Raw genomic sequence first — 25,628 nt, forward strand, 5'->3', positions numbered from 1 at the left:
GGCCGTTATAATAGCCAGCGTTTCCTGGAAGATTTCATTGACAGGTCCCACAACAGGAAAAGAAAGGGCAGTCCAACTGTAGCCATTTCCCACACTTTTTTTTTTTCTGTTGCTGAAGAGTTGCTCCAAATATGTCCATACTGTCTTCTTTGCACCTTCAGCATCCACACTGCAGTCCATTTAAAGCAAACAAGCATTTACACTGTAGTTGCAATTGTGGAGCCATCCAGTGTTCTCTATGCATCCACACTGACAAGAAGCTTTAGTGGTTACACCTGTGGTTCTTTGGCTCCATATCGGCATTCATTTCTGATACTTTTCACTGAGAAGATTACTATCAAAACTATGACTGTGGTGCTATATTGTATAAAACCTGACAGTCTGTGTTTTATCACGTTAACCTTTCCAACAGATCAGTGCTCGCCGACCTCCACAGGGAGGACTGTCACGGATCATTCATTTCTTTCAAAGTTTTAAAAAAAAAAAAAAAATCTGAAAAAGAGAACGGAGGTTTGAGCATCCTTTCACTTTAAACTCAAATAAGAGCCCAAATCAAACAAAAATATACATCTTGTTGGTGAAACAGCCTCAGCTTCCCCCTTTAATGATGATTCTTGTCCGTTGTGTTGAATCGAAACAAATCAAGCAACGGAGAAACAAAACAAACAACAAAAACCCCCAAAACTAAATATACAGTTGACAATCATGCAGGAAGAACATAAACAAAAGAAAATCCTACTTTTGTATTATAATCAGGCAAAGATCAATTAAAAGTTTAACAGTTGATGGTATATTTTCAAAAATGGATAAAACATGAGAAGTAGTGAAGCTAATGAAGCTAATGAATGAAGCATAATCATATACTGACAATTCAGCTTGTCATTACACACTGAAAAGCAGTTCTTAGAAATGGAACCTCTGAGACCTGCATCATGGTGAAACTTGTGTCAGTTGTCATATTAAATGAGTGAGATTATGTCATAGCAATATTGAGTACAGCAATAAATAAACATGCACCTCTGATATTCAACTGAATCCTGTTTAATATCTGAAATATGAACTGCATGCTATTTCAGAGTTCCCCAATGAATAGCAAACATGATATAATTTGAAAATGAGCCAGGGGACTAAAGGGAAACTAAGAGGAATGGTTGAATTAAACTGGAGTCTTTGGTTCTTTGGTTCCCTTCGCTGATAGCAAATGTACTGTATCAACACAAACAGTTAATGCTCACTAAGCAGGAGGTGACAACAGCTTACAAAACTGAGGAGTTAAACAGCCGTGCTCAGGGACTTGAATGTCATGGTAATTCTGGGCTTTTAATAATGTTGTTGAACTGTTCTTTTTCCAGGGTTGAATGATTGCACAATATAGATCGAGCAAGAAAGAAGCCCCTGCTCCAAAATCGACACTTTCAAGCTCAAATAAATTTTGCAGCTGCCCACACGGATGAGCCAAATGCCTTCAGGAGAAAAGTTTTATGGTCAAACGAGATAAAGATTGAGCTATTCGGCCACAATGCCAAGAGGTATGTTTGGAGGAGTAAAGGTGAAGCTTTCAAACCAAAGAACACTGTACCAATTGCCAAGCACGGTGGTGGCACCATCGTGCTCTCTGGCTGTTTTGCTGCCAGTGGTCCTGATACATTTCATAAAATGGATGGAATAATGAAGAAGGAGAATTACTTCCAAATTCTTCAACCCTACCTCAAATCAGCAGTTAGATGGTTGAATTTGGGACACAATTGGGTGTTCCAGCAGAACAGAACGATCCCAAAGACACATCACATTTGGAATTGATAAAGCAGGCTAACTGGCTTCCTAACCACAACCCTATTGAAAATTTGTTGACTTCCCTTGTGCACCCAATTCGTGTTTTTTAAACTTATCAAAGATCTATGTTGCGCAATCGTTCCGCCCTGGAAAAAGAAAAGTTCAAAGAAATCATTAAAAAATCCAAATTAACGTGACATTCATGCCCATGATAAGTGGATGTAAACATGTGACCACAACTGTACCTCAAACATCTCTAGGTATTTTTCATTTAGATAATGCTCAGATGATCACATCCTCTTTAAATATTTTGGCCATCTCACTCAAATTCAAAACCCTCTACAATTTCAAACACGTCAACAGCTTTATGCATTAAAAAACAACACAGTAAGAAACACCACCAGCAGCCCATGAAGAGAGAAATACTGCATATATATCACTATAATATAGTACCTGTCTGTATAGGTATATGTTTGCTGTCCTGTATATTCACACCTGTGTTTTCCATTATGTCTGCCAGTTAGCATGGAGACCCAAAAGCTCCAATATAAATAAATAATACAAATAAACAGAAGTGTACAGATGAGCTAATGAGATAATTTAATACAATATTAAATTGAACAAGTTATTATACTACTGTATTTTATAAGAAATATTTTAAAATGTTCTATTCTAGGACATGATTTATGTAATGACATTTTCACTGACACTTTCATGTTATGTTTTATTATTTTCCTTACTAAAACTGCTGTGCAGGAAAACGTATTTTAACACACAATCATATGAAAGATAAAGTTTTCACAGGACTCTATCCAGTAAAAAACTAAGTACACCCCATGATTAAATTGCTTGTAAAATCACCTTTAGCAGCAATAACTTAAAGTAATCATTTTCTGTATGATTGTCTCAGCCTCTCACATTGTTGTGGAGGAATTTTGGCCCACTCTTCTTTACAACGTTGCTTCAGTTCATTGACCGCTCTCTTAAAGTGTTGCTACAGCATGTCAGTCAGGTTTGGACCTTGACTGGGCCATTGCAACACCTTGATTCTTTTCTTTTTTCAGCCATACTGTTTCAGATTCACTAGTATGTGTGGGATAATTTTCCTGTTGCCTGACCTGATTCCGACCAAATTTTAGTTGTCGAACAGATGGCCTCAAATTTGGTTGCTACTTATTAATTCCGGTCAAAGCAGTAAGGGTGTACTTCATTTTTTTACAGGGCTGCATAGAGTCCTTTAAAAAATATTTTCATATGATTATAGAAACTGACAGTGACTTTTTCCTACAACAACCTTGCTAACTACCAGATCTCTAACTAGAACTGGATGTCTGGAATAACCAACTAAAAAAAGTGGCTCACTGCACAAAATTTTGTGTATTTCATTTTTAAAATCACAATATTAGTCAGCTAGCTAATATAGCTAATCCAAGCAGTTTGATAAACAAATAACAATCTGGAATGAGAAGCTAATTTACCTAGCTAGCTGGCTAGCATAATCAAAGCTTGCATTTAATGAAAGTAAAAGTTATTTCAGTATCTTCCAGCCACAATTTGAAGATTGAATTCAAATTTAGAAGCTAATGGCATGTAAGTTGGCAAAATGTGAGGCAGACACACGTTCTGACAAATTAACTGTGATTAAAAGACAAATTCTTAATAAAAAGGAATGAAAAAGAATATTTTAGAATAAAAAAAAATCACTCTGAAAAAAATAAAGCTAAAACAAGAATTTAGAAATTATTAACATGTTGAGTTAAAGTCTCACAATTTTGGTTAATATATATTTTACTCTATTTATTAACATGAATTTTTATTTATAATGTGCTTTTTTTTTAACATGGACTCCTTTGGACTTCCATATATCAGGGTGTGTGTGGGTGCATTCCTTATGAAACAGCAGAACAGATTTGTACTGTGACAAGCGCCATAAAACTGTTCATGATAGCCAGATTTCCAGAATACAACTGAAGGTATCAAAGGCCACTACATTTGTAAAAATGAAAAAAGGTAAAATGCAGGCTGAGAGAAACAGTACTGCTCAGTAAATGAAAAATAACTCACAGAAGGACACAGAAGAAAGAGAACTTTCAACAGTGAGCAGAAAGATTGGGCTTTGGAGGTTTGATTTATATTTTCTCAACACGTGCTCCATTGTAATGATTTTTCCACCACCCTTGCCTGTCACTTTCAGCCCTCTTCTGCCATCCGTTACTTTTCCTATTTCACTCTAAATATTGTACCTGCAGGCAGAAACAGGGAGATTAAGTTGTAAAATATCAATGATCAATCCATCATAAAAGAGATTCAAAGTGGAATGGGAATTTGTTCTCACTCAATAGAACAGGTGAATTCTGCCATAAAGCCTTCAATTACAGCTCTATTCTAAAATAAATATTAAAGTGTAACAGAGTTTATAAAGTATCACCTTGTCATAGTAAGAGAGGCCTATTTTTAGTAAAACCAACTCAATGAAATTTAAAGATATATCACAGTTTGAGTACTTATTAATATTTAAAATGGAGCTGCAATCATAAGCATTCCTTTTTTCCACCAAAACAATCCCATATGAGTATGCTACCTCTCTCATGAATCCAAATGTAGAAATTGTACACACTCATCCCAGAACACGCCTGAAAAACACTTACTGTACAGTAAGGGACTTGTTGTCTACAAATACTCTCTGTCTTAAACTCTCCAGGACACAAACTGCACTTGAACAAATGCTAAAAGTACAGATAATATGTCCAGTAGAGCAGGTTAACAATGACAAAAGACAGTGGGAAGGTGACTCTGGAGTAGTTGTCTATATGGTGGGGGTTCTCCACATGACAACAGCTTATGGCACGGAGAATCTTGCGGAGGGTGGCCAGAACAGTGAGGCACCAGTTGGTGCGCTCTGGAGGCGACACCTCAGGCTTGGACTCACTGCCCGAGGGGCTAGAGGGGCTGACAGCGAGTTCGGTCGAGGCAGGAACTGAAGGAGAAGTTGCAGTGGGCTCCTTGCGCCTCTTGGCCCTGCTACAGTGAGTGGATATGGTGGTGATGATGCCGTTCATTTCATCGTCAAAGTCGTGCATGTGGTGGCCATACTGCAAGAGAAAGAGAAAAAATGAGGTTTGAATTGAAACAAAAACATGATGCATCTACATCTGAGAATTCCAACTTACCCCAAAATGTTTATGATGATATGATGATGACGATGACAATGACAGCGACCACCGTGATGAACACAACAACTGTGACGACAGTAATGACCACAACAATCAACAGTTAATGCACTCTATCCAGGGGTATCTTACCATGAGCATATGTGCTTCAGCATGAGTGAGGGTGCAGAAGTGGGCCACGGCGTACTCAATAAGCGCTCCGAAGATAAAGCTGAAGCAGATTCCCAAATACACATCAATGGCCTTGATGAAGCAGTTGGCATTGGGTAGTGATGTGCGGGCTCCCATCATCAGAGTTGTCATGGTCAGTACTGTGGTCACTCCTGGCACAGAACACATAGAGACAGTGGTCAAGTAAGGACTCTTTGACCAACTATTAAAGACCTAAACAGAGATGGGAACCCACTGGTTTGTTTGCTGAGGTCAGTTTCGGACAGGCTTCTGGTGTAGCCAGTAAATATCCAGACCAAGACTTTTATTTGTGTCTGACAGTGATTGCAGATAGTTTAGAGAAATGCTAATAAAAAGCTAAATGCCGATCACTATCCGATGCACTTCCAGAAAGGTTTGGGGAATAAAAAAACGTATCCTTTGCCAGCAGAATCAATGGGACCCTGTAAGTAAGGGACAAGATACGCAGATACAAAAACAGACACATAGAATCCTGGTTAAAGAATGTTTTTCAAAAATTTAAATCTTTGTCAATCTCACTTGATGGTTTTGTTGATTTTTGGTAATATGCTGACATATGCTGTAAAACTGTAAAAAAAAAAAAGAGTGAAACAGAGGATGGGATACTTAAATAGAAAGCACTATCCATAAGAATTATCCAAAGCCGTGTCTTTCACCTAGACACACTGAACACTGTGTTGCACCTTATAATTCCAGCTCGACCTTCGGTAATACAATCTTGCAGCTGACCTCACTGTGCAAAAATGTAACAGCAAAAAATGTGTCCTTGCCTGGAGTTTCTCATGTGTCCTTCAGTTTTTGCATAGTCAGTAACAATGTGCAAGGACAATAAGATAACACATTGCAATACATCATCAAAAATTCCCTTTATATTCCATGGGCCATGAAGTGGAACATCTTGTAGTTGTGTTTGTGTTTTCAGAACTTAGTGTTGCACTCCCCAGAGGAGTGGCAGATCTAATCCAGTGAAATATCTATGTTTGGATTTTCCCACTAGAAACAGCTTCAAGACATCTGCGTCTAAAATCACAAACAAACAAATCAACACTGCTACTAGTCTGTCCCCTGATCTCAGCTTCACTTAGTAAAAGCTGAAAAAATCCAAAGACTAAAAGTATCACAAAAGGAGGAAACCCATCCGTTGGTGAGGTCCATCACCATTACAAAACAATACTCGACAAAGTGTTAAAAAATAAGAATTTTATTTTATCCAAATACATCTGAGCCCATCAAAAATATTTCTCTTAAAATATTTCAACAGACAACGCACTTCATTTCTGAGCTAAAACTGAAAGTCTACACTTTGATTGCATCTCAGATCTCCCAGGTTTTTATTATTTTATGTTTCCTGTCTTAACTGTCATTTTATCTTGTGTTTTATGTTATTTTATTTATTTTAAATGTACAACTGATGTTGTTTTTAAATGTGCTACAGAAATAAACTTGACTTGACTTGACAGATGTTTCAAGTCTACTGTGACTGCTGTGAAACAGAACACAGCAGCTGTAATGACACGCAGTAACTACGCATGTTTAAGTTGCAATGTAAAAGTCTATGACATTTGGTCAAGGAGAAAAGTTCTTACATTTGAGTGAACAGAAAGATGGCTTTTCCCATACCTATGCAAATACGTGCTGGAACAGAAGACAGGGAAATCCAAAAGGAAACCCAGGAGAGGACCACCAGCAGGCTGGAGGGCACATAGGTCTCCAGGATGAAGTACAGAATACTCCTCTTCAGCTCAAAGTGGAAGACAAGCTTCGGGTAATGGCCTTTAAGAATGGAGACAATAAGTATACAAAATTTTTTAGGATGTGGCCCCAGCAGTAACATTAAACCATGATTTTGGATATGACTGTCACCAGTTTCATAGATGGCCTCTGAGACAGATGTGTAGTGGTCTTCTACTGTATACTGAGCCAGCTGCAGACTGTCTAAACCACTGACAGACTCATTTCCTCTGGTCCAGTAGAACATAACATCATTGATGTTGTAACCCCCTGCAACAGAAGGAAAGATGAAAATGACGAAAGCCACATTAGTCACTTTACGGGATTTTCACTTCATGATTTAAAATAAAAGCAATAAATTCATCTGTAACTATTGTGTATGTACATTGTTATGTTGTCCTCCTTTAACAAATTAAAAACAAAAGTGCATGATGGGGTGAGAGAATCTGTAACATAACTGTACAAAAGCATGGAAAGAGACCAGCTGCACAATTTTATTATCATATTATTATTATATTATTTATTAACATATTATCATATGTGCATTAATGACACAGTGTTAACATTTAATTTTCGAATATCACTGTTACCTTGAGTACACTGTTACTGTGATAGCCCTATTTCTATTTTAATTATAGATTAAATATAGCAAGTATGTATGCCATGTAAAACAAACTTACAGAGACTCTTTTCAGTTCACTTCATCTCTACATCACATACACAGCACAAAGTGTGTGTGTCTTTCAGGCATAGACTGTATGTGTCGCCAACTCATTATTTTTTTTTTTTTTATGGCCTGCAACTTGACTGTTGTCGACTTGACTTAGATTGGCTAAAAGGAGATGGGACACTGCACACAGATTGATCAGGTGACCACAAATTACCACAAATTACCCCAAACGCTGCACCATTTCGTTTGGATGTGTGTAGAGCCAACTGTTTGGCAACATGTTCAACATTAAACTTTGTTGGCCAATAATATGTCAGCATTATGCAGTTAGATAAATGACCGCGTTACATTCGTCCTCCTCTGGAGCAGTTAGAGGTTTAATGATTTGTGCAGTAACAATTTGACTGCTGAGCTTTAATGCCACTTATGCTGGAATGAGCAACAACACCGCAGCAGCATACGTTCACATGCACGTGGGAATTTTGACCTGCACGTACTTAATTCTTTATGTTTAGTGGTGGTAATAATGATGATGATGATGATGACACAGACACAATAGTATTTTTTTTTTCTTTTACTAAACTCCACAGTAGCAATACTGGAAACAGCTGTTAATTGCTAAAGCTATGCTGTAGTCCTATCCCATTACAGCCGAGTTGTTTGGAATTGCAACCCACAGTGGGCGGTAAATTCCCCCTAATGCTAAATATTAGCACAAGAGAGAAATTTGGCAAGACTTAAAGGAAATGTGAAAGCACTTTTGAAAAGCTAGTGTAGGACCTTATGTTACTCCAACAAAGCAAAGGCGTAGGCAGTGCCACACTGAAATGTATCTGCTGTTAAAATGGCACATGAATTTGGCATAATATGCACATCTGTGTGTATATAGTCCTAGTCTGAATATTCTTCTATTATTCACTTTGACACAGTTTGACAGAGAGATCCAGCAGGGATTGCTAATGGAAATGCATTTCTGGTGTTCATTCAGTTCTTCAAAGAGGAGAGCTAAAGAGTGAGGGGAAAAAAGTCCAGCTGAAGAGCTTAACTCTTGCCTCTTACCATAACAGACTAATCATGCATATTGCACTGGGCCCTAGAGAGCCGAGATAACCCAAATAAAACTTGGAATGAGAAGGCATGCAAAATTAATATGATCAAAGATGCCACGGGTAAATGTGGTAGCGCCTTTGATAGAGCAATGTAACAATGTGTAATCGTATCAGTTACTAAGAACTAGTGTGTTTCTCGTGTAAAAATTTAAGGACAAAGTTTGATTAATAAGGCTTAACATCTTAGGTGTATTTTTCTAATTTATCTGCAGAGGGAGCAAGAGAATAACAAAAGCACGAAGCTGCGCCTTTGGCTGAAGCTGGTGTGCACCTCGGTAATCAGCCATGCTTGAAATGTTCATTAATTCTCTCCATTTAAACCCATATGGAGTCATGTATTATTGACCAGAGCAACAACACTGGACCATAGTTTCCCTAATGAAGGGCTGGTGACTTTGATCCTGAAAGGTTCTATAAATTCACCGTTTTACATCTCATTGTAATTCTCTTTATTTTCCTGACCTAAAGCCCTAACATTACTGTACAATTTAAGAGACACAGATAGGCAGTGACAAACTGTGCAACAGCATGGAAAGAGTTGTGTGTGTGTGTGTGTGTGTGTGTGTGTGTGTGTGTGTGTGTGTGTGTGTGTGTGTGTGCGTGTTAGTTTGTTTTTTGAAAGGATCCTCACCAAAATGTAAATCATAGTCATGATTACAAAGGATCATTGCTGTCTTCTGACTGTTTTTGCTGTCAGAAGGCACTAAATGTTTGACCGCAATCTTAATTTAAATGGCGCACACCCTCCCACAACAACGCTCTCTTTAAAGCTTCCTCCGGTGCAGAGGATCCACTTTTGGCACAGCATTAAAAGAAATAAATCCTTGAATATACATCTTCATAAAGAGACACAGAGACCGAGCAAGCAGGAAATAGAGACTGGGGGACAGGAGGGGAGAGAGATGGAGAGAAAACAGCAGAGATAGAGCAGCATGATGAGAGAGAAATGGCAAAGGGGGAGGGGGTGATACAGTCACAGAGTGAGAGAGAGAGAGAGAAACAGATGCAGATATTTAGCCTGGAATTATTAAAGCAGTGAAGGAAGGATCCATCATCCTCTCAGTTACCTAACATTAACCTCCAGATATCTTTATGCCTGCCGTCAAGTGGCACTGGAGCTCAAGCTAAATGTTTTATTTGGCACCGAGGTCCTGATGGGCTTCTGGCAGGGATCAGGATCAGACTTAGCTTAGCCTGGCTGGCTGTCATTTAATAGCATGGAGCAAAAGCGAGCTGGAAAGCAAAGACGGTAGATGAGCGAGGGGAGAGGAGAGGTGTGAGGAGGGCCATTGCTTCCAACATCTACTGCACAGACCAAAGAAAATATGTATTAATTAGGCAAAATGGGCTCCCCTTTTCAAGAAAGTGTCATAAAAAATTCACAGTTTTTTATAAGGGAAGGATTCGTGCAGTGCGGCGGCAGAGGTTTACATTCTTAAGTTTTTAGGGTAGGTTTAAAGGATTTGTAGGATTAGGCAGGTTTGGTTTCAGGGACAGAACTGACCCTACTTGTGGGAAAGAGTCTGCTCTAATAAACATCTTTGGATTATTCAAGGTCTAACGCAACAGTCATAAAAACAGAATAGCTTTATATTCTGGCCCTTTGCTGTGGAACTCCAGTAATGGTCAGAGTCTTCCTGTTCACTTTAATTATTCTTGAAACAGTGCTAGAATGTCACTGGTGTCCAGCTTTGGCAAACTCAATTCAATGGACGTGCAGTCATGGTGAAAAGAAAGTACACCCTCTGTCAATTCTACATTTTTATATATCAGGTCTTAATGGAAATATTCTGGTCCTTAGCAGGTCTTCACATTAGGTAAATGCAACCTCAGATGAAGTTCAAAAAATGACATATTATAATGTGTCATGATTTATTTAACAAAAACTAAGTCAAAATGCAGACGCAGTGTATGAAAAACTAAGTACACCCCTCCTGCTTCCAAAAGAATTAAGATAATCAAATTGATCCTCAGCAGGTAACATGAAGTCTATAAAAGCAGAAGCTTGATCCATTTGCTGGTCTGGAACATTGAGGTGTGGGTTATGTAATGCCAAGGAGGAAAGACATCAGCAATGATCTTAAAGCAATTCTTGCTGCTCATCAGTCTCGGAAGGGATATTAGGCCGTTTCCAAATAATTGGAAGTCCATCAGTCGACAGTGAGAAAGATTATTCACAAGTAGAAAATAATCAAGGCAGCTTCCAACCAATTTACCCCAAGATCAGAATGTAAGAGAAAAAAAAAAGACTCAGCAGGCCTCAGTTAGCATGCTAAATATTAAAGTTCATGACAATGCAATTATAAAAAAGACTGAACAAGTATGGCTTGTTTAGAAGTGTTGCAGGGAAAAAGCTTCTTCTTTCTTAAAAGAACATGGCAGCACGGCTTAGCTTTGCAAAATTACATCCAAACAAACTACAAGACTTCTGAAAAATGTCTTTTGGACAGACAAGACCAAAATGGAGAGGTTTGGCCATAATGCACACCAACACATTTATTGAAAACCAAACACAGCATATCAGCACAAACACCTCATATCAGCACAGTGGTGGAGGGGTGATGATTTGGGCTTGTTTTAGGGCCACAGGACCTGAGCACTTTGCAGTCATTGAGTTGACCATTACTTCTCCCTATACCAGAGTATTCTAGACTCAAATGTGAGGTCACCTACAGCCCGGCCAAGACTGCTTCATAAACTACACAAACTGCTCTCATCAAGGTGCACAAAGGTTTTTGAGATTTATCCAAGAAGTCTTGAAGCTGTAATTGCTTCAAAAGGGCTTTGACAAAACAGTGAAGCGAGAGTTTGGATATTTTTCAGATGGCATATTTCAAGTATTCTCCTTCTTCTTTGAGGTGGTCCCTTTAGGGGTTGCCACATCATCTCACCCTATCCCTATATCCTCCTCTGTCACATCAACTCTCTCCATGTCCTCCTTCACTACATCCATGAACCTCCTCTGAAGTCTTCCTCTTTTGCTCCTGCCTGGCAAGCTCCATATTCAAAATCCTTTGTCCAATATATGCACCATCCCTCCTCTGCACATGTCCAAATCAGCCTCATCCTTACCCTCAACTTCAACCTGAGCTGTACTCATTTCAAAAACATGTTTTCACAAATGCAGCATGGTGACGCAGTGGTTAGCACTATTTATTCAAACCTGCTAAACAGTTGGGGCCTTTCTGTCCAAAGATAGGCTTATTAATTAACTGATGATTCTGACTTGACCATATGTGTGAATCATTGGCTGTGTTAGCGCTGTGATAAACCAGCCCTAGCATCCATACAGCATTTTTCCCGCCTCTCAGCAGATGTCAGCTGGGACTGTATTCAGCCTCACCCTGAGATTTTGAATTGGAAAGACTGCTGATAGATGTTTTCACTTTTCATTATGAGGTGTAGAGTGATGGATAATACTTCAGTTATATCCATTTAACATTACATTTACAACACAATATAGTGTGCAAAAAGTTAATTAAATAAACAACCCTAATTGTGGTGTTGATCTTTTCATCTAAGCTTGAGCAAGTAACAAGTCACATTTCCCAAACTGTTGAGCTATTTCTGAAGAGAGCTATGTCATGTTTTTTTTTTTGTTTTTTTTTTTATTTTTGCAATGTTCCCTTTCTTTTAGTGTGTATTATAGTTTTCTGTGGACATAAGAGGTCTGCAACGTTAAAAAGTGGTCCTGTGCCCACAGATGGTGTTTTTGTGTTTTTCTTTTTTTTATGATTTCAGCATCTAATTTCTATACAAATCCTATCAAGCTGAGCCCCGACAGTGCTGAAAGAAGGGGCATGACTTACAATATCAACACAGTAATTCATGGTGGAAAAAGGAAACTTTGAGGAAGAAGGATTTTGTAACCTAGCAACAATGAGAGCTTAAGAGAAGTGCTATGAAAATGAGGTGACAGGCAGTGCAAAAAGTGCCGTATGTGGACATAGACCCTTATTAAAATACTGCTCCTGAAACTGACACACCTTCTTGGCTGTCCAGGCTTTTCTTACATGACTTGTTTATGTCACCATGTAAACTATTTTTCTATTGCTTGCCTCATGGATATTTTTTCAAACAAAGGATGAGTAGCTGCCACACAGTCTGCCATCTTTCCTCGCTAGATCTACTTCTGCTAACTTTATGTTATGGTGCAACCTAAACTTAAATGCTTTATTTGTTACCATTCTCTTATGATACACTTGACCTAACCGTAACACATAAAAGCACCGTGCACTCTTCCGAGTGATTTTTCGCTGCACAATTGATGTTGCTGAAATATGGCCGCATTTCGACTCAACACTTTTATGCTAATCTGCTTTTCCCTAACCTAACCAAGCACTCAGGTGCCTAAACCAAAACACTTGCTAAATATGCCACCACACACCCTCCTGCTTATTTATGTGAAGCTTGTAATTTTTTTCAAACAGGAGAATTTGCTCTTGCTGTCCAACTTTGATGTTGGTGTATTTTCGCTAAAGGATGCCATGTGCAAAACAGTGGCTTTGATAGGAGTACTGTATCTGACATCCTCATGAGACTGGTGCTAATCCCCTCACCCTCCAACCAGCCATGGCAGTTGGCTGTTTTTTCCTGTTAAAAGGGAGTTTTTCCTTCCCACTGTCATCAAGTGCTTGCTCATAGGGGATCATTTGATTGTTAGGATTTCTAATATTGTAGGGCTTTTACACCTCAAGGCAACTGCTGTTGTGCACTGGCACTATGTAAGTAACACTGAAGTGAATTTGTATCACTATGCCTACTCTCATATAAAGGGGCTTCGGGATGTAATCAGCATAACTTTTTCTTGTTTCTGTTAGACCAGTTAGCTCATGGGAGAAGACTGAACTTCTCTGCCCAATGTTTTTTAGGAGGTTCAGCAGTAACTCAAGACACTAGTCATATTTTTCCTTTTTTTAAGACAGTAGTTATGTCCTTTATGAAATATTTCATCTAGACTGGAGTGGAACCAGTTTATGTCTGCTGTGTGACATAGGCATGCAGTTTTACTCAAACACATACATACATACATACTTTATAAGCACAAGCAATATAGAACATGAGAGAAAGTGATCCATTTCATCCTTTGCTTTGATCAGATTCACTTAAATCATGCCCACCCACCAACTCGCTGCCACAGCTTCAAGAAGCACAGTTCAGATTTTCTTTAAGTATAAAGTGGCCTTACAGCTCTCCAGTTGTAGCGTGCAGGTCTGCTTGTCCATGGGATATTTGGTCAGATCCATGTTGCAAGCCACAGTAGTGGTAATCCTAGACAACAGAAATATTATTATTTAAGGGGAAATCCATGAAAGAGGTTTCCCACAGCAAATGATATTTGTTATTCCCGGAGATTCCTAAAGCGTAAAAGTGGCATACACTATCCTTTTCAAATCATCTTCTCCTTTAATTGCTCAACCTTTGGCTACAATCACCTCAGTGCTTTCTCATGTATCCCCCCCCTGGCACAGCACTGAAACATTTACCACAGCTGTCCTTTTCCTCCAGCACCTCATATTTCTCACTTCACTCTGTCATTTTTCACAGCCCCCAATTCCCCACGGTGGTCATTTCTCTCCTGACTATCTTTTTTGGCTTGTTTTACTCTCACTAGTCGTGCTCTCTGACTGTGAAGCACTATCCTCCTCCACATTTTCTCTGTCACACTGAAGCACGGACGGTGAGCACTTTGTATTGAGGCAAAGGCCCATGAAGACTGGAGAAGCGTTTATTCAGGACAATAAATCAAGTCCTTAAGTACAGTGAAACTGATGCCACGTGTTTAGTTAAAAAAAGAAACACAGGAGGCAAAACTCAGCATGCATGTTCACATGTAAGATAACCCTCCGGCTGTACTACAGTATAGAGAGCTGAACTGTGAGGAGAGACTGAACTGACTACCTAATTCATTTTACCATTACATGACCCCCCAAAACAGTAGGATGTGTAAAATCCTCATCACAAACTTAAAAGAGCTGAACATGTCTATTTGACTCAATATCTATCACAATGCAAAGGTAATGCTCATTTAAGAAGCCTGCCGTGAGATCTTTAGCCTTGCGCAAAGCACAATATCTGTTTCACAGATCCTAACAGGACTTATGTTGCTTTAATAGCCCACAGCTCTTTGTATTGCTGTTCGCATGCCCCTGTACTCATACAATCCAATACACAAGTAATAGAATTGACAAAACTCCCTGCTTCGCAATCACATTATCTCATATTCAACCCACGCTTTCTTCCCTCAGCCAATTTTCTTCTCCATTCCCTGGACTACTTTTCATTGTCTGTCAAAGCAGAAAACAATAAACACAACAAGCCCATCAGTGTGCGATCTTTATTCGTTACCCCACCTCAGCGCGTAAAGGACAGTCCCGTTGGGGAAGATGCGGATCAGTCTGTTTTCCACGGTGATGTCATGGAGGAAGGACTTCTTGGAGTCAACAATAAACGTGTCTGGGACCCAGAGGAGCTCGACTAGCCGCCCGTCAAGGCTCAGACTCTTGTTGCCCTCGAACACCAAGCGCTCATCAGTCCATCGCTGGCGGAGGAATATGGTGGCCGTGTAGTCCTGATGGAACGAGGCCCACACAGGTCATTAGCAGAGCTGATACACTTTTTTTTTTTTTACCAAGTAATATGCTGACAAACAAGTCAGGTTGTTGCAAACCAAGCTTGGTGTAGTTATATTTCATTAGTCAGCTTTGGGCATTTTTTACATAGCCCAAAGCCCTTCTGTGCCTGAAGCAACAGTAGTCCACAACATTGCTCCAGAGCAGCAAGTCTGTTCTGTTTTTTTTTTAGGATATTGAACTTATTGCCATTCTTTTTCAAAGTCCTCCTGTTACATCATGTGTATGTAATAATTTCTATGTGTTGCATGCCAACTGTGAGTAGAATATTTTTACTAAGCATGTATCCCAGGAATTAACCATGTCCAAATGAAATACCATTATTGCTTCCATTTAATTAATTTGAATACAGCACTGTGCAAAAGTCTTGAGCCACTACTCAGTTCTTTATATTTTGCTTCTAAGGAGCCAGATTTCTTTTTAAAGTGGTCTTGAGTTATAGTTCTCCAGGCTTTCTGAGGTTTTTCTTTAGACATTGGCTCCTTTTTCACTTACTTTCAGTTCAGTCCTTGAACCTGACCATTTTCAGAAGATTTATTTATTTTTGGTTCTGCCACTGAACACTGATCTATTAATCATTCAAGCATAAAAAAGGAAGGCAACTCAATGCATGAACCAGTGTTATGTCTACACAAAACAGACAACTTAAGAAAGACCCTATTTTAAATTTTATCTTTAGGCACTTTGTTACTAGCAGCCTGTCACAGAGGTACATCATTTGTTCCTATTTCTTTAGTTGAATCTATAAAAAATGTCAACGATAACACAGCCTGACAGGCATGAAATAGTATTTTTGCATCAACGAGGTGATTCCCAACGAACTATTAGCTGAAAACGTGGCAGATCTGAGCATGGTGTGCAGTGTGTCCCTGAGGAAGCTGGACAAGAAGAGGACAAACATAGAAGTGTCAGGCCTAAAAAAAAAAAAAAAAAAAAAAAACTATCTACAGCAGATGAACCGTATCTGAAAGTCATGTCCTTAAGAAACAGAAAAAAAGGCAGCAAAGACCTGAGAGATGCATCTGGCCCTTCAGTGGATCCATCTACTGTTCACTAAAGCCTCATCAGAAATGGTCTCAGTGGAAGGGTGGCAGTCAAGAAGTCATTTTTAAGGAAGGGAAACAGGGAGGAAAAGGCTGAGGTATGCCAAATTACACAAGAACTGGACTGAAAATCAGCTGCGACAGGTCTGATGGAGTGATGAATCCAAATTTCAACTTTTTGGTTCAAATTGTTCATTTGTACAGAGGAGGTCAGGAGAGAGGTACACCAGTGACTACAACTATCTGTAAAACATGGTGGAGGTTCTGTCAGAGTTTGGGGCTGCATTTCAGCCAGCGCTGTTGGAGATCTTAACAAAATTGATGCCGTTATGAACACAGAAAAGCACAGATTTTGATCCACCATGCAATACGACCTGGAAAGCATCTGATTAGCAACAGGTTCAAGAACAGAATAAAAGGCAGCCAACATCCAAAGAAGAGCTTTGAATGTCCTTAAAGAAGTCCGGAGAACTATTCCTGAGGACTACTTAAAGAAATTACAAGAAAGCTTCCTCAGAGAGTTTAGACTATGCTGAGGAATAAAGGTGGTCACACCAAATATTGACTAATTAAAAATGTACAGACTCTGTTTTTGTCATATATATTGTATTTTCATATATGTTTGCACATGTCTCAATAAATTGCTGCATCTATTTCCCATTTTCCTAGCACAGTATAAATAAACAAGGGGTAGCTCAAGACTTTTGCATAGTACTGCATCCAATGAAGATCAACCTTCTTCACTTGATTGTACTAAATGTAAGCATTTAGTACAGCAATTGTTGTATATAGGCTTAGGTCTAGTTGTTTCTTGGAGAACTGAAAAACGTGTGTACACTGGGTCGAAGGAAGTGAGGGAGTAGGCACCGTTCACAATTCCTAATGGGTATGACGCTTTTGCAAATAATTCACAATAAAGGTGATGAACATTGATCCCTACAGTCTGAAAAAGGCTCATTGGTCTGACCTGATGAAAAGTTCCTCTGTAGGACAGTTTCTAATTGCAGTAATCAGTAGTGTGATACTCTTACCATGTTGATCTCTGAAATGGTGTCAATGCTGGCAATGTCCAAGCTCATACCCACTGTAACCGGACCATCTAGAAACAAAGAAAAAACCATTAATAAGCATGCAGCTTTATGTTTGTCAGATTCCTATGGAGCACCTGAAAGGCTACTGACAGAATATTTTAAGACTATGTTTTGCATTACCTCACACAAACATTTTCTGTGAGCTATATCATAATACATTATTATAAATTCAGGTTGACCTCAGGTGGTTATGACTGCTGTGAGTGTCACTGCCCACTCAGCTGTGGCTGCACAGGCACAAGTAATTTAGAAAGAAAACCAGAGCAGCGAGTTTAGCACCTCTCTCACTGACCGCTGCCAAAACAGACTGAAGATCTCATTATGAGTGCAGCCTTGGGATGACACAGCTGTCACTGTGAATGCGGCTGTAGCCACAGTTGTGTTTTAGTTTTGGCTGTGAAACATTCATTTCCAAGGCCATACTTCCTATCTTTTTTTTTTTTGTTTGACAGTCTAGAAACCTCTTGTGTTTTGTGTTAAAGGGTTAAAGCAGCAACACGCCATGCAAGAGATGCATATCTAAAGGCACTGCTGGAGCCTCACTGCGGCGGCATGTCCTGTAGAGTTATGGTGCCAATTCTAATTTTCGTGCGTGCAGTGCACAGAACTCCCAGCTGTAAAACATGGGGCTGGGAGTATCATTGTTTGGGCCTGTTTGGCTGCAAGATGGCTACCATCACTGATGGAGCGATGAATTTCTGACAGGAAATGTGTGATCTCAGTCTCAAAAAGAAAGTGGGAAATGCAGCCAGACAACAGCACACAGAACAAGATGTTCTACCAAAATATAGCCAAAGAAGACTAAAGATGATGCGTTGGAACTACTAAAACTACAAGTCCAACAGGAGTTGTGGATGTGCCCTGAAGCAAGCCATTCATGTGAGGAAACTTAAAAGATGAATATATTCTGAGTATTACTGTATAATGTGGTAAAATTCATCCGAGCTGTGCTGGATCAACATTTATCAGAAATATTTATTTGCAAGTTTTGCCACACAGGGTCAAAATAAACATTCTTGTAATATTTTGACTTGATGATGTTTTCTACTTTTAGGCCTTTTATACATAAATATATAAAACCATGAACTTTTTTCTGCAATTGCACATAAAATTGTTACATGCGTATCGGTGCTGGCTAAGAGCTGTATTAAAATGATTGTATTCCTTAATTCTCACAGTGTACTGGCAGCACATCTGCATTGAAAGCATAGCAGCTTCAAGTAGTGGCTATTCAAGACATTGGAGTGAACCACAATAGTAGCTGAAGTTGAAGCAATAACCGTATATTCGACCGCAGCTTCATCCGTCACAGCCAGGCGAGGCAGGAGCAGCTGTGCTCACAGCCAGCAGCTTGTTACTGTCTGAGATCTGCCTTCTAAAATAAGTAAGTGTCACACCCTCTCTCCTTTACATTGCATCTGCAGAGCCTTTCTCCTAACATTATGAGCATCAACACGCCGCGTGTCCACTGATCAGAAGAAAGCATATTGTTAAGGAACGCAAAGGTAGTGATCAAAAATTTATTTCTCCGATCTTTGTGCAGATTGTGTCTGAGCGCGATGACATAAAAAGGGTATTTTGAAGACATATAAAGATATAGGCTTGCATAATAAAGCGTTGTGTTATATAATGAAAGGTTATTGGAGGACAGCATATTTAAAAATGCTAAAGACTCCCCTATTCACCAGCTGCAGTCTGTCGAGTGTGAACCTCCTTGAGGGAATTAATTCTCCCCAATTCACCATCAAAGAGAGGGGAACTTTGCTGCTCTCCTATGTTTCATCTTTCTATTCTCCTTTCCTCTCATTTATCAATCTTTTTTTTTTTTTCTAGGAGAGACACAAATGAGCCTGGTGTCATATTGCAGATACTGTATGTGCCAGTGAGTAAGCGTGCATGTAAGTGTTTGTGTATTTACTTCTAGTGGAGTTCAGTTATAAAGGAACTGAGAGTGTCTCTCCTTTGAATCCGGGCAAGAAAGTGATTACTCAAAATGTACAGTTATTTCTTTAAGGGTGTTTATGTGCCAGAAATGATGATGATTAGGTTTTCAGTAACGAGGCAATCCACTTCAAACACCAAAAATGACTGCTCAGACTGCATTGTCCAGAACTGTTAGCTACGCTTCAGGTTATCTGGCCCCAACAAGAAGTAAAACCTTTAACACATTTTGACTTACACCGTAATGTTTCTGTGGCAAAAAAAAAAAAAATGCAAATGTAAATGAAGAAATCAAATCAACTGAGGTTCCAGCAATGCCTAAAATGCAAAGGTGTGTGTGTGTGTGTGTGTGTGTGTGCCTTTACTAGTGCTTTTACCATTACTCTGTGCCAAGCTTGTGTTTCCAGGCGGGAGGACTGGTGATTACCCTGAATAGCATTCGCCTTGGTAAAGTCCAAGGTATTATTACAGATCAAACAGCGAGTAAACAAACCATAATCACATTGTGATGGATTCCCGGAGCCCAGAACAATAACAGTAACGAGGGATTTGCAGGGAATGACATAACATTGTTCTTCTTCTGAAAGCATATCCTGTAGCAGACTTATTCCTCTGTTGCAAGCAAATTGGTCACCTGGTGGAAACTGGAATCTAATGTACTAGGAGTTCTAATATCACATAAATTACTAACAATATTCTATATTCTTAGATTCGTGTAGGTATTCATATTAAAGTTTTGCGTATGCACTTTCAGGGTTTCATAACAGTGTCAAAGCTCTATGCTGTTACACAGAAAGTAATGCAGCGCACCTATTTGAAAGATAAATTAAACTGACGTAAATTTTAATGTATGTATGTCAGCATATATTATACGAGAAGGGACAAGCAAGCACAAAATTGCATTATGAACCCGTCTTGCTCTCTCCCAAACAGAGATTTCCCCTGGGTGTTCTGTCATTTCTATGGCTGCATGTGTCTGCAGCTCCCTTACTGTCAAAGAAAGGCCTGAGGTACTTGTTGTATCCTTTCATCAGCCTCTGAATGGTAGGAGGCAGAATCTCTCCTTCCTTCACTTCTGCGTTGAGCAACGAGCTCTCTAACAACCTGAGAACAAAGAAACACAGACAGAGAGAGAGAGAGAGAGAGAGAGAAAAAAAAGCAGAAATAAGAGTTATTTTTCGTTTCTCCCCCCGTTGTGCCTTTACGAGGTGGATTCCTCTTCGGTATTCGCAGAGTCTGCAGGGTGTCGATTGAGTTCAACAGCATATCTTACAAGCTATGCAGGGTGGGAGAAGAGGAAAGGAGATTAAAATGGTAACTTGAAAGTGAAAAACACGACAAACGAGCAAACAAAAAAAAAAAATCTTTGCATCGTTTAAATACTTTGAATTGATCAAGAAAATGTTAAACCATCCATATCCACTTATGCCTTTGAAATTACTATTGCTTTCATGAGCTGCTTTATTCTTTTCTTTTTGAATGCTGTCCTTAAAAGCACGTTGAAGTGTGGGAAGATGATTATATTGCTGGCAATTGCAGCAGCAAGGATCGGGGACAGGGGGAGACACACACACACACACACACACACACTCATTGTGCCCTCCCTAGTGGTGCGTGTGTGTTTGTGTGTAAATCAGGCTCTAAATACAGAATGCCTGCTCTGTAGAGAGAGAGCCCCAGGGCACGTGCCGTGATGTAAGAGGGGCTGAAGCAAGGCAGATCAGACCATGTGCAGAGGCAGAAAACATTCATCTCCATACGCTGGCAGCATTTCAGAGTTCCCTCTGTCATTTGAGCGCTGCTGTAGTCAAATGTGTGACAAGAAGAGATATAATAGTGAAGTAAAATGAGCTAGATTTCATACACTATCAACACATTCATGCAGCATACAGTGCAAATATAAATAACTCCTTAATGTAAGCAAGTTAGTGAATGAGGATCAAAATAATCTGGGTTTCAAACTCCTACACCTGGAACAGGTGCTATACTCTTTCAAACCCCTGATGCCCTCCAAAAAACTCTTGTTGTGCTATTCCAGCTATATCTGAGCCTTTAGGGCACAGTTTTTGTGGTGCCCTTGTTTGAATCTTCTTCGTCTCCTTTCGGCTGCTCCCTTTAGGGGTTGCCACAGCGGATCATCTACCTCCATCTTACCCTGTCCGTAACATCCTCTTCTGTCACATAGACCCGCTGCATGTGCCTCCTTCACTGCATCTATAAACCTTTCAACAGTAGCACAGTTTCCACCGGCTCCCTGCTGGTCAACCAGGGCTGATCCAGTATGGAAATTTCATTCTTATTGACATTTGACAAAGATTTAATACCAGATGCCCTTCCTGACACAACATTCTCAATTTAGGCCCAGCATTAGGAGTGCACTAGCTTGTAACCACCCCTCTGACTGGATTGCTAACCTTGCTGAATTGCTGAATACTGACTATAAATCATCAAAACATCTCAAGATGTATGTAATGGCTTACTGACAATGAATGAAACCCATTATAACCTAGTATTTTTCTAAGTAAGGAATAAGGAGACACGGCCATTGCACTTCATGGAATAAAAGAATAATATCTCTGTGAGGATGCACCATGAGTTAAAAGCTTACATTATCGTTTTAACTTGTTATCAAAGGTCAATTTCACATGCTGCATGCTAGCGCACCAAATTTGCATTCAACACAAAAGTCCAGCTGAAGTTGGTGTCTGTGTCATTTTTGCAGGTATTCAATCAAGCTAAATTGAAAATGGTATTTTGGCCAGATGAAGGCCTGTGGGGAACATGCAGACCTTAAGCAATTCATCCAATACTGCAGCACACTCTGAACTATAATGATGAAAAGTCATGGAGGCAGTGTAAAGATTAATCCCTTTGTGCGATTAATTATGTGTATCCAATTTCTGGAAAACCATTAAATATTTGTTAAGGCTTTTACATAAAACCACAACCGAAGGCATACGCAGCAGTGGCTTGTCTCTAAAGTTATTAGCCACTGTTCCTAAAATGACATGTTTACATAGATTAAGCAACTGTACTGTAAGTGACCACGTGATTAAACAGTTGTCTTGCTTTCCAGCCTCAACTCCACATCTTTACCATTTGTTCAAATTAATGAAAGGCTCTTTTTCCACAACACATGTGGCAAACGTTTAATCTAAGAGTCTCATTAAGCAGGGTCTGCATCGCTAAAACACTTGAAGGTTTTAAATTTGAAGCAAATGCAAGTGGTTGAGTTTGTGCAAACAGCATAACTGAGTAACTATAATATGGTACAAGGACTCAAAGGGAGGACTTGTAACAGATCGGCTGCCTTTGACAGCTGAGGTTAAACAAAGGACAGTCTGAATAAATATGGTATGCTTTATGGGAATGAATGAGAAATGTCATCAGTGGTAGTTTTAGGATAATTCTGCTTTCTCTAATATTTATATGTTAAAATGGTAAAAATGTAAAGATGATGTAAGTGTATGTACAAGTAATACCAGTGAGCCAAAAGTTCAGACTGACTGCTCTAAACACTCGATTTCTAGCTGTTATTTCTACTCTTGGCTCTCCATGACCTTAATGAAAGCTGATATCCTTAATAGGGTCAACTCAGACATACAGCTTTAGCTGTATGCACAGAAACCACCCGCCTACCAGCCATTCAATACTTCTGTTTGTGAGAAGGCGGCTGTTCAGAACAACATTAGCTTAAGGAAGGGGAAAAGAGGCTAAAATAACTTGTTTCAGAGAGTAGCTGAAAAAAAAAACCATTAAAATTATAGTGCCACTCAAAGTCACCAAGCAGCTACCACTAACCTTTCATATAAGTTACTCAATGAATGAGTTGACATCGTGAATCAGTGTTCACATTGTAAGTATCAATATGACAGCTGTGACCAATCAGTTTGCTTTCATTCATCCTAATGATCACTATGAATAATAGAACATTAAGTTCTTTAAAAAAAGATGTATATCAATTAAAACACATGAATATTCAAGTTCCAGAGACAATAGCCAACTATTGCCACAAGATGGCAATAATTTAAAAGATGGGACAAAATGCTGTTTAAGATATAAGAAGAGAGATGACTTTTACTTTGTTTTAAAGTGATGTCTATTTTTTCAGTTTCACTGGACAAGAAGTTCCTACTTTGCTTGCCCTGATGGATCACCACTGCTTAAATGGCCCAAAAAGAAAAGTCAGGGGATAATCGTAAGTCTAATCCATTCATTGTTTGTAGAAATATTTCAGTGTGGACCAACAGCATAGATCATCACTGTCTAACAAAGATGGAGTAACTTACTATGTTGTGGACGTGTTTGTGTGTTTCCTCCCTTAAAATATTCATGAGTAAGTGTCCAAGTCCTTATATACAGAAACTGCTGGTCATCACCCATTCCCCCTTTAAGAGAATTGTTTTTTTCTACTGGTGAGTCTGCCCCATGGCCAGATAATAGTGGTATAGCCCAAAAAAAGTCTTTCCCAGAATACTCAGAACTTGTTTCACCTGACTGTGTCAAATCAGCTTAGACAGTGAAGTAACTTGCTCCCAGCACACTGTTGCTATGCTGCAAAAAGTGTCACTCTTGTGGCTTGTAGCCTGTTGTTTCAGCAGGAAACATCCTTGCATGGGAAAGCCATGTTAGCGACATTGCAACAGCACGCTGCCTTTGGATACCGCATTATCAGTATGGGTCACCCTGTGTGACCCTCATTACCTTCACAAATGGTTTTGCATCCACGTGTGTGTCTGTGTGTGCATCTGCATTTTTTTTTCTTTGTTTTTTGTTTTTGTTTTTTTTTTTAAGTATGGCACAGATGGGGACAGCAGTAAAAAAATGATAGATAAAAAATATATATATATATACACCGCTCAAAAAAATAAAGGGAACACTCAAATAACACATCCTAGATCTGAATGAATGAAATATTCTCATTGAATACTTTGTTCTGTACAAAGTTGAATGTGCTGACAACAAAATCACACAAAAATCATCAATGGAAATCAAATTTATTAACCAATGGAGGCCTGGATTTGGAGTCACACATAAAATTAAAGTGGAAAAACACACTACAGGCTGATCCAGCTTTGATGTAATGTCCTTTAAACAAGTCAAAATGAGGCTCAGTATTGTGTGTGGCCTCCACATGCCTGTATGACCTCCCTACAATGCCTGGGCATGCTCCTGATGAGGTGGCGGATGGTCTCCTGAGGGATCTCCTCCCAGACCTGGACTAAAGCATCCGCCAACTCCTGGAGAGTCTGTGATGTACTGTAACGTGACATTGGTGGATGGAGTGAGACATGATGTCCCAGATGTGCTTAATCGGATTCAGGTCTGGGGAACGGGCGGGCCAGTCCATAGCTTCAATGCCTTCATCTTGCAGGAACTGCTGACACACTCCAGCCACATGAGGTTTAGCATTGTCCTGCATTAGGAGGAACCCAGGGCCAACCGCACCAGCATATGGTCTCATCTCAGTACCTAATGGCAGTCATGCTACCTCTGGCGAGCACATGGAGGGCTGTGCGGCCCTCCAAAGAAATGCCACCCCACACCATTACTGACCCACTGCCAAACCGGTCATGCTGAAGGATGTTGCAGGCAGCAGATCGCTCTCCACGGCATCTCCAGACTCTGTCACGTCTGTCACATGTGCTCAGTGTGAACCTGCTTTCATCTGTGAAGAGCACAGGGCGCCAGTGGCGAATTTGCCAATCCTGGTGTTCTCTGGCAAATGCCAAGCATCCTGCACAGTGTTGGGCTGTGAGCACAACCCCCATCTGTGGACGTCAGGCCCTCATACCATCCTCATGGAGTCGGTTTCTAACCGTTTGTGCAGAGACATGCACATTTGTGGCCTGCTGGAGATCATTTTGCAGGGCTCTGGCAGTGCTCCTCCTGTTCCTCCTTGCACAAAGGCGGAGGTAGCGGTCCTGCTGCTGAGTTGTTGCCCTCTTACGGCCTCCTCCACGTCTCCTGGTGTACTGGCCTGTCTCCTGGTAGCACCTCCAGCCTCTGGACACTACACTGACAGACACAGCAAACCTTCTTGCCACAGCTCGCACTGATGTGCCATCCTGGATGAGCTGCACTACCTGAGCCACTTGTGTGGGTTGTAGAGTCCGTCTCATGCTACCACAAGTGTGAAAGCACCACCAACATTCAAAAGTGACCAAAACATCAGCGAGAAAGCATAGGTACTGAGAAGTGGTCTGTGGTCCCCACCTGCAGAACCACTCCTTTATTGAGTGTGTCTTGCTAATTGCCAATAATTTCCACCTGTTG

At 39.9% G+C, this 25,628-nt stretch overlaps 1 protein-coding gene across 1 annotated transcript in view; it reads right to left on the minus strand.

The window, feature by feature from the left end:
- Positions 1 to 4,200: 4,200 nt before the first annotated feature.
- Positions 4,201 to 25,628, minus strand: part of LOC115793555 (gamma-aminobutyric acid receptor subunit pi) — a 54,276-nt gene continuing 32,848 nt past the window's right edge. The window contains exons 2-9 of the mRNA XM_030748602.1: positions 20,344 to 20,456; positions 17,352 to 17,419; positions 14,999 to 15,216; positions 13,834 to 13,916; positions 6,999 to 7,136; positions 6,756 to 6,908; positions 5,076 to 5,266; positions 4,201 to 4,865 (exon numbers count right to left, since the gene is read on the minus strand). Of these exons, the coding sequence (XP_030604462.1) occupies positions 4,500 to 4,865; positions 5,076 to 5,266; positions 6,756 to 6,908; positions 6,999 to 7,136; positions 13,834 to 13,916; positions 14,999 to 15,216; positions 17,352 to 17,419; positions 20,344 to 20,456 (1,330 nt within the window). The 3' untranslated portion in view covers positions 4,201 to 4,499. The remainder of the gene's footprint in view (positions 4,866 to 5,075; positions 5,267 to 6,755; positions 6,909 to 6,998; positions 7,137 to 13,833; positions 13,917 to 14,998; positions 15,217 to 17,351; positions 17,420 to 20,343; positions 20,457 to 25,628) is intronic.

The sequence above is a fragment of the Archocentrus centrarchus genome, chromosome 15 (assembly GCF_007364275.1).
Source record: "Archocentrus centrarchus isolate MPI-CPG fArcCen1 chromosome 15, fArcCen1, whole genome shotgun sequence".
NCBI lineage: Eukaryota > Metazoa > Chordata > Actinopteri > Cichliformes > Cichlidae > Archocentrus > Archocentrus centrarchus.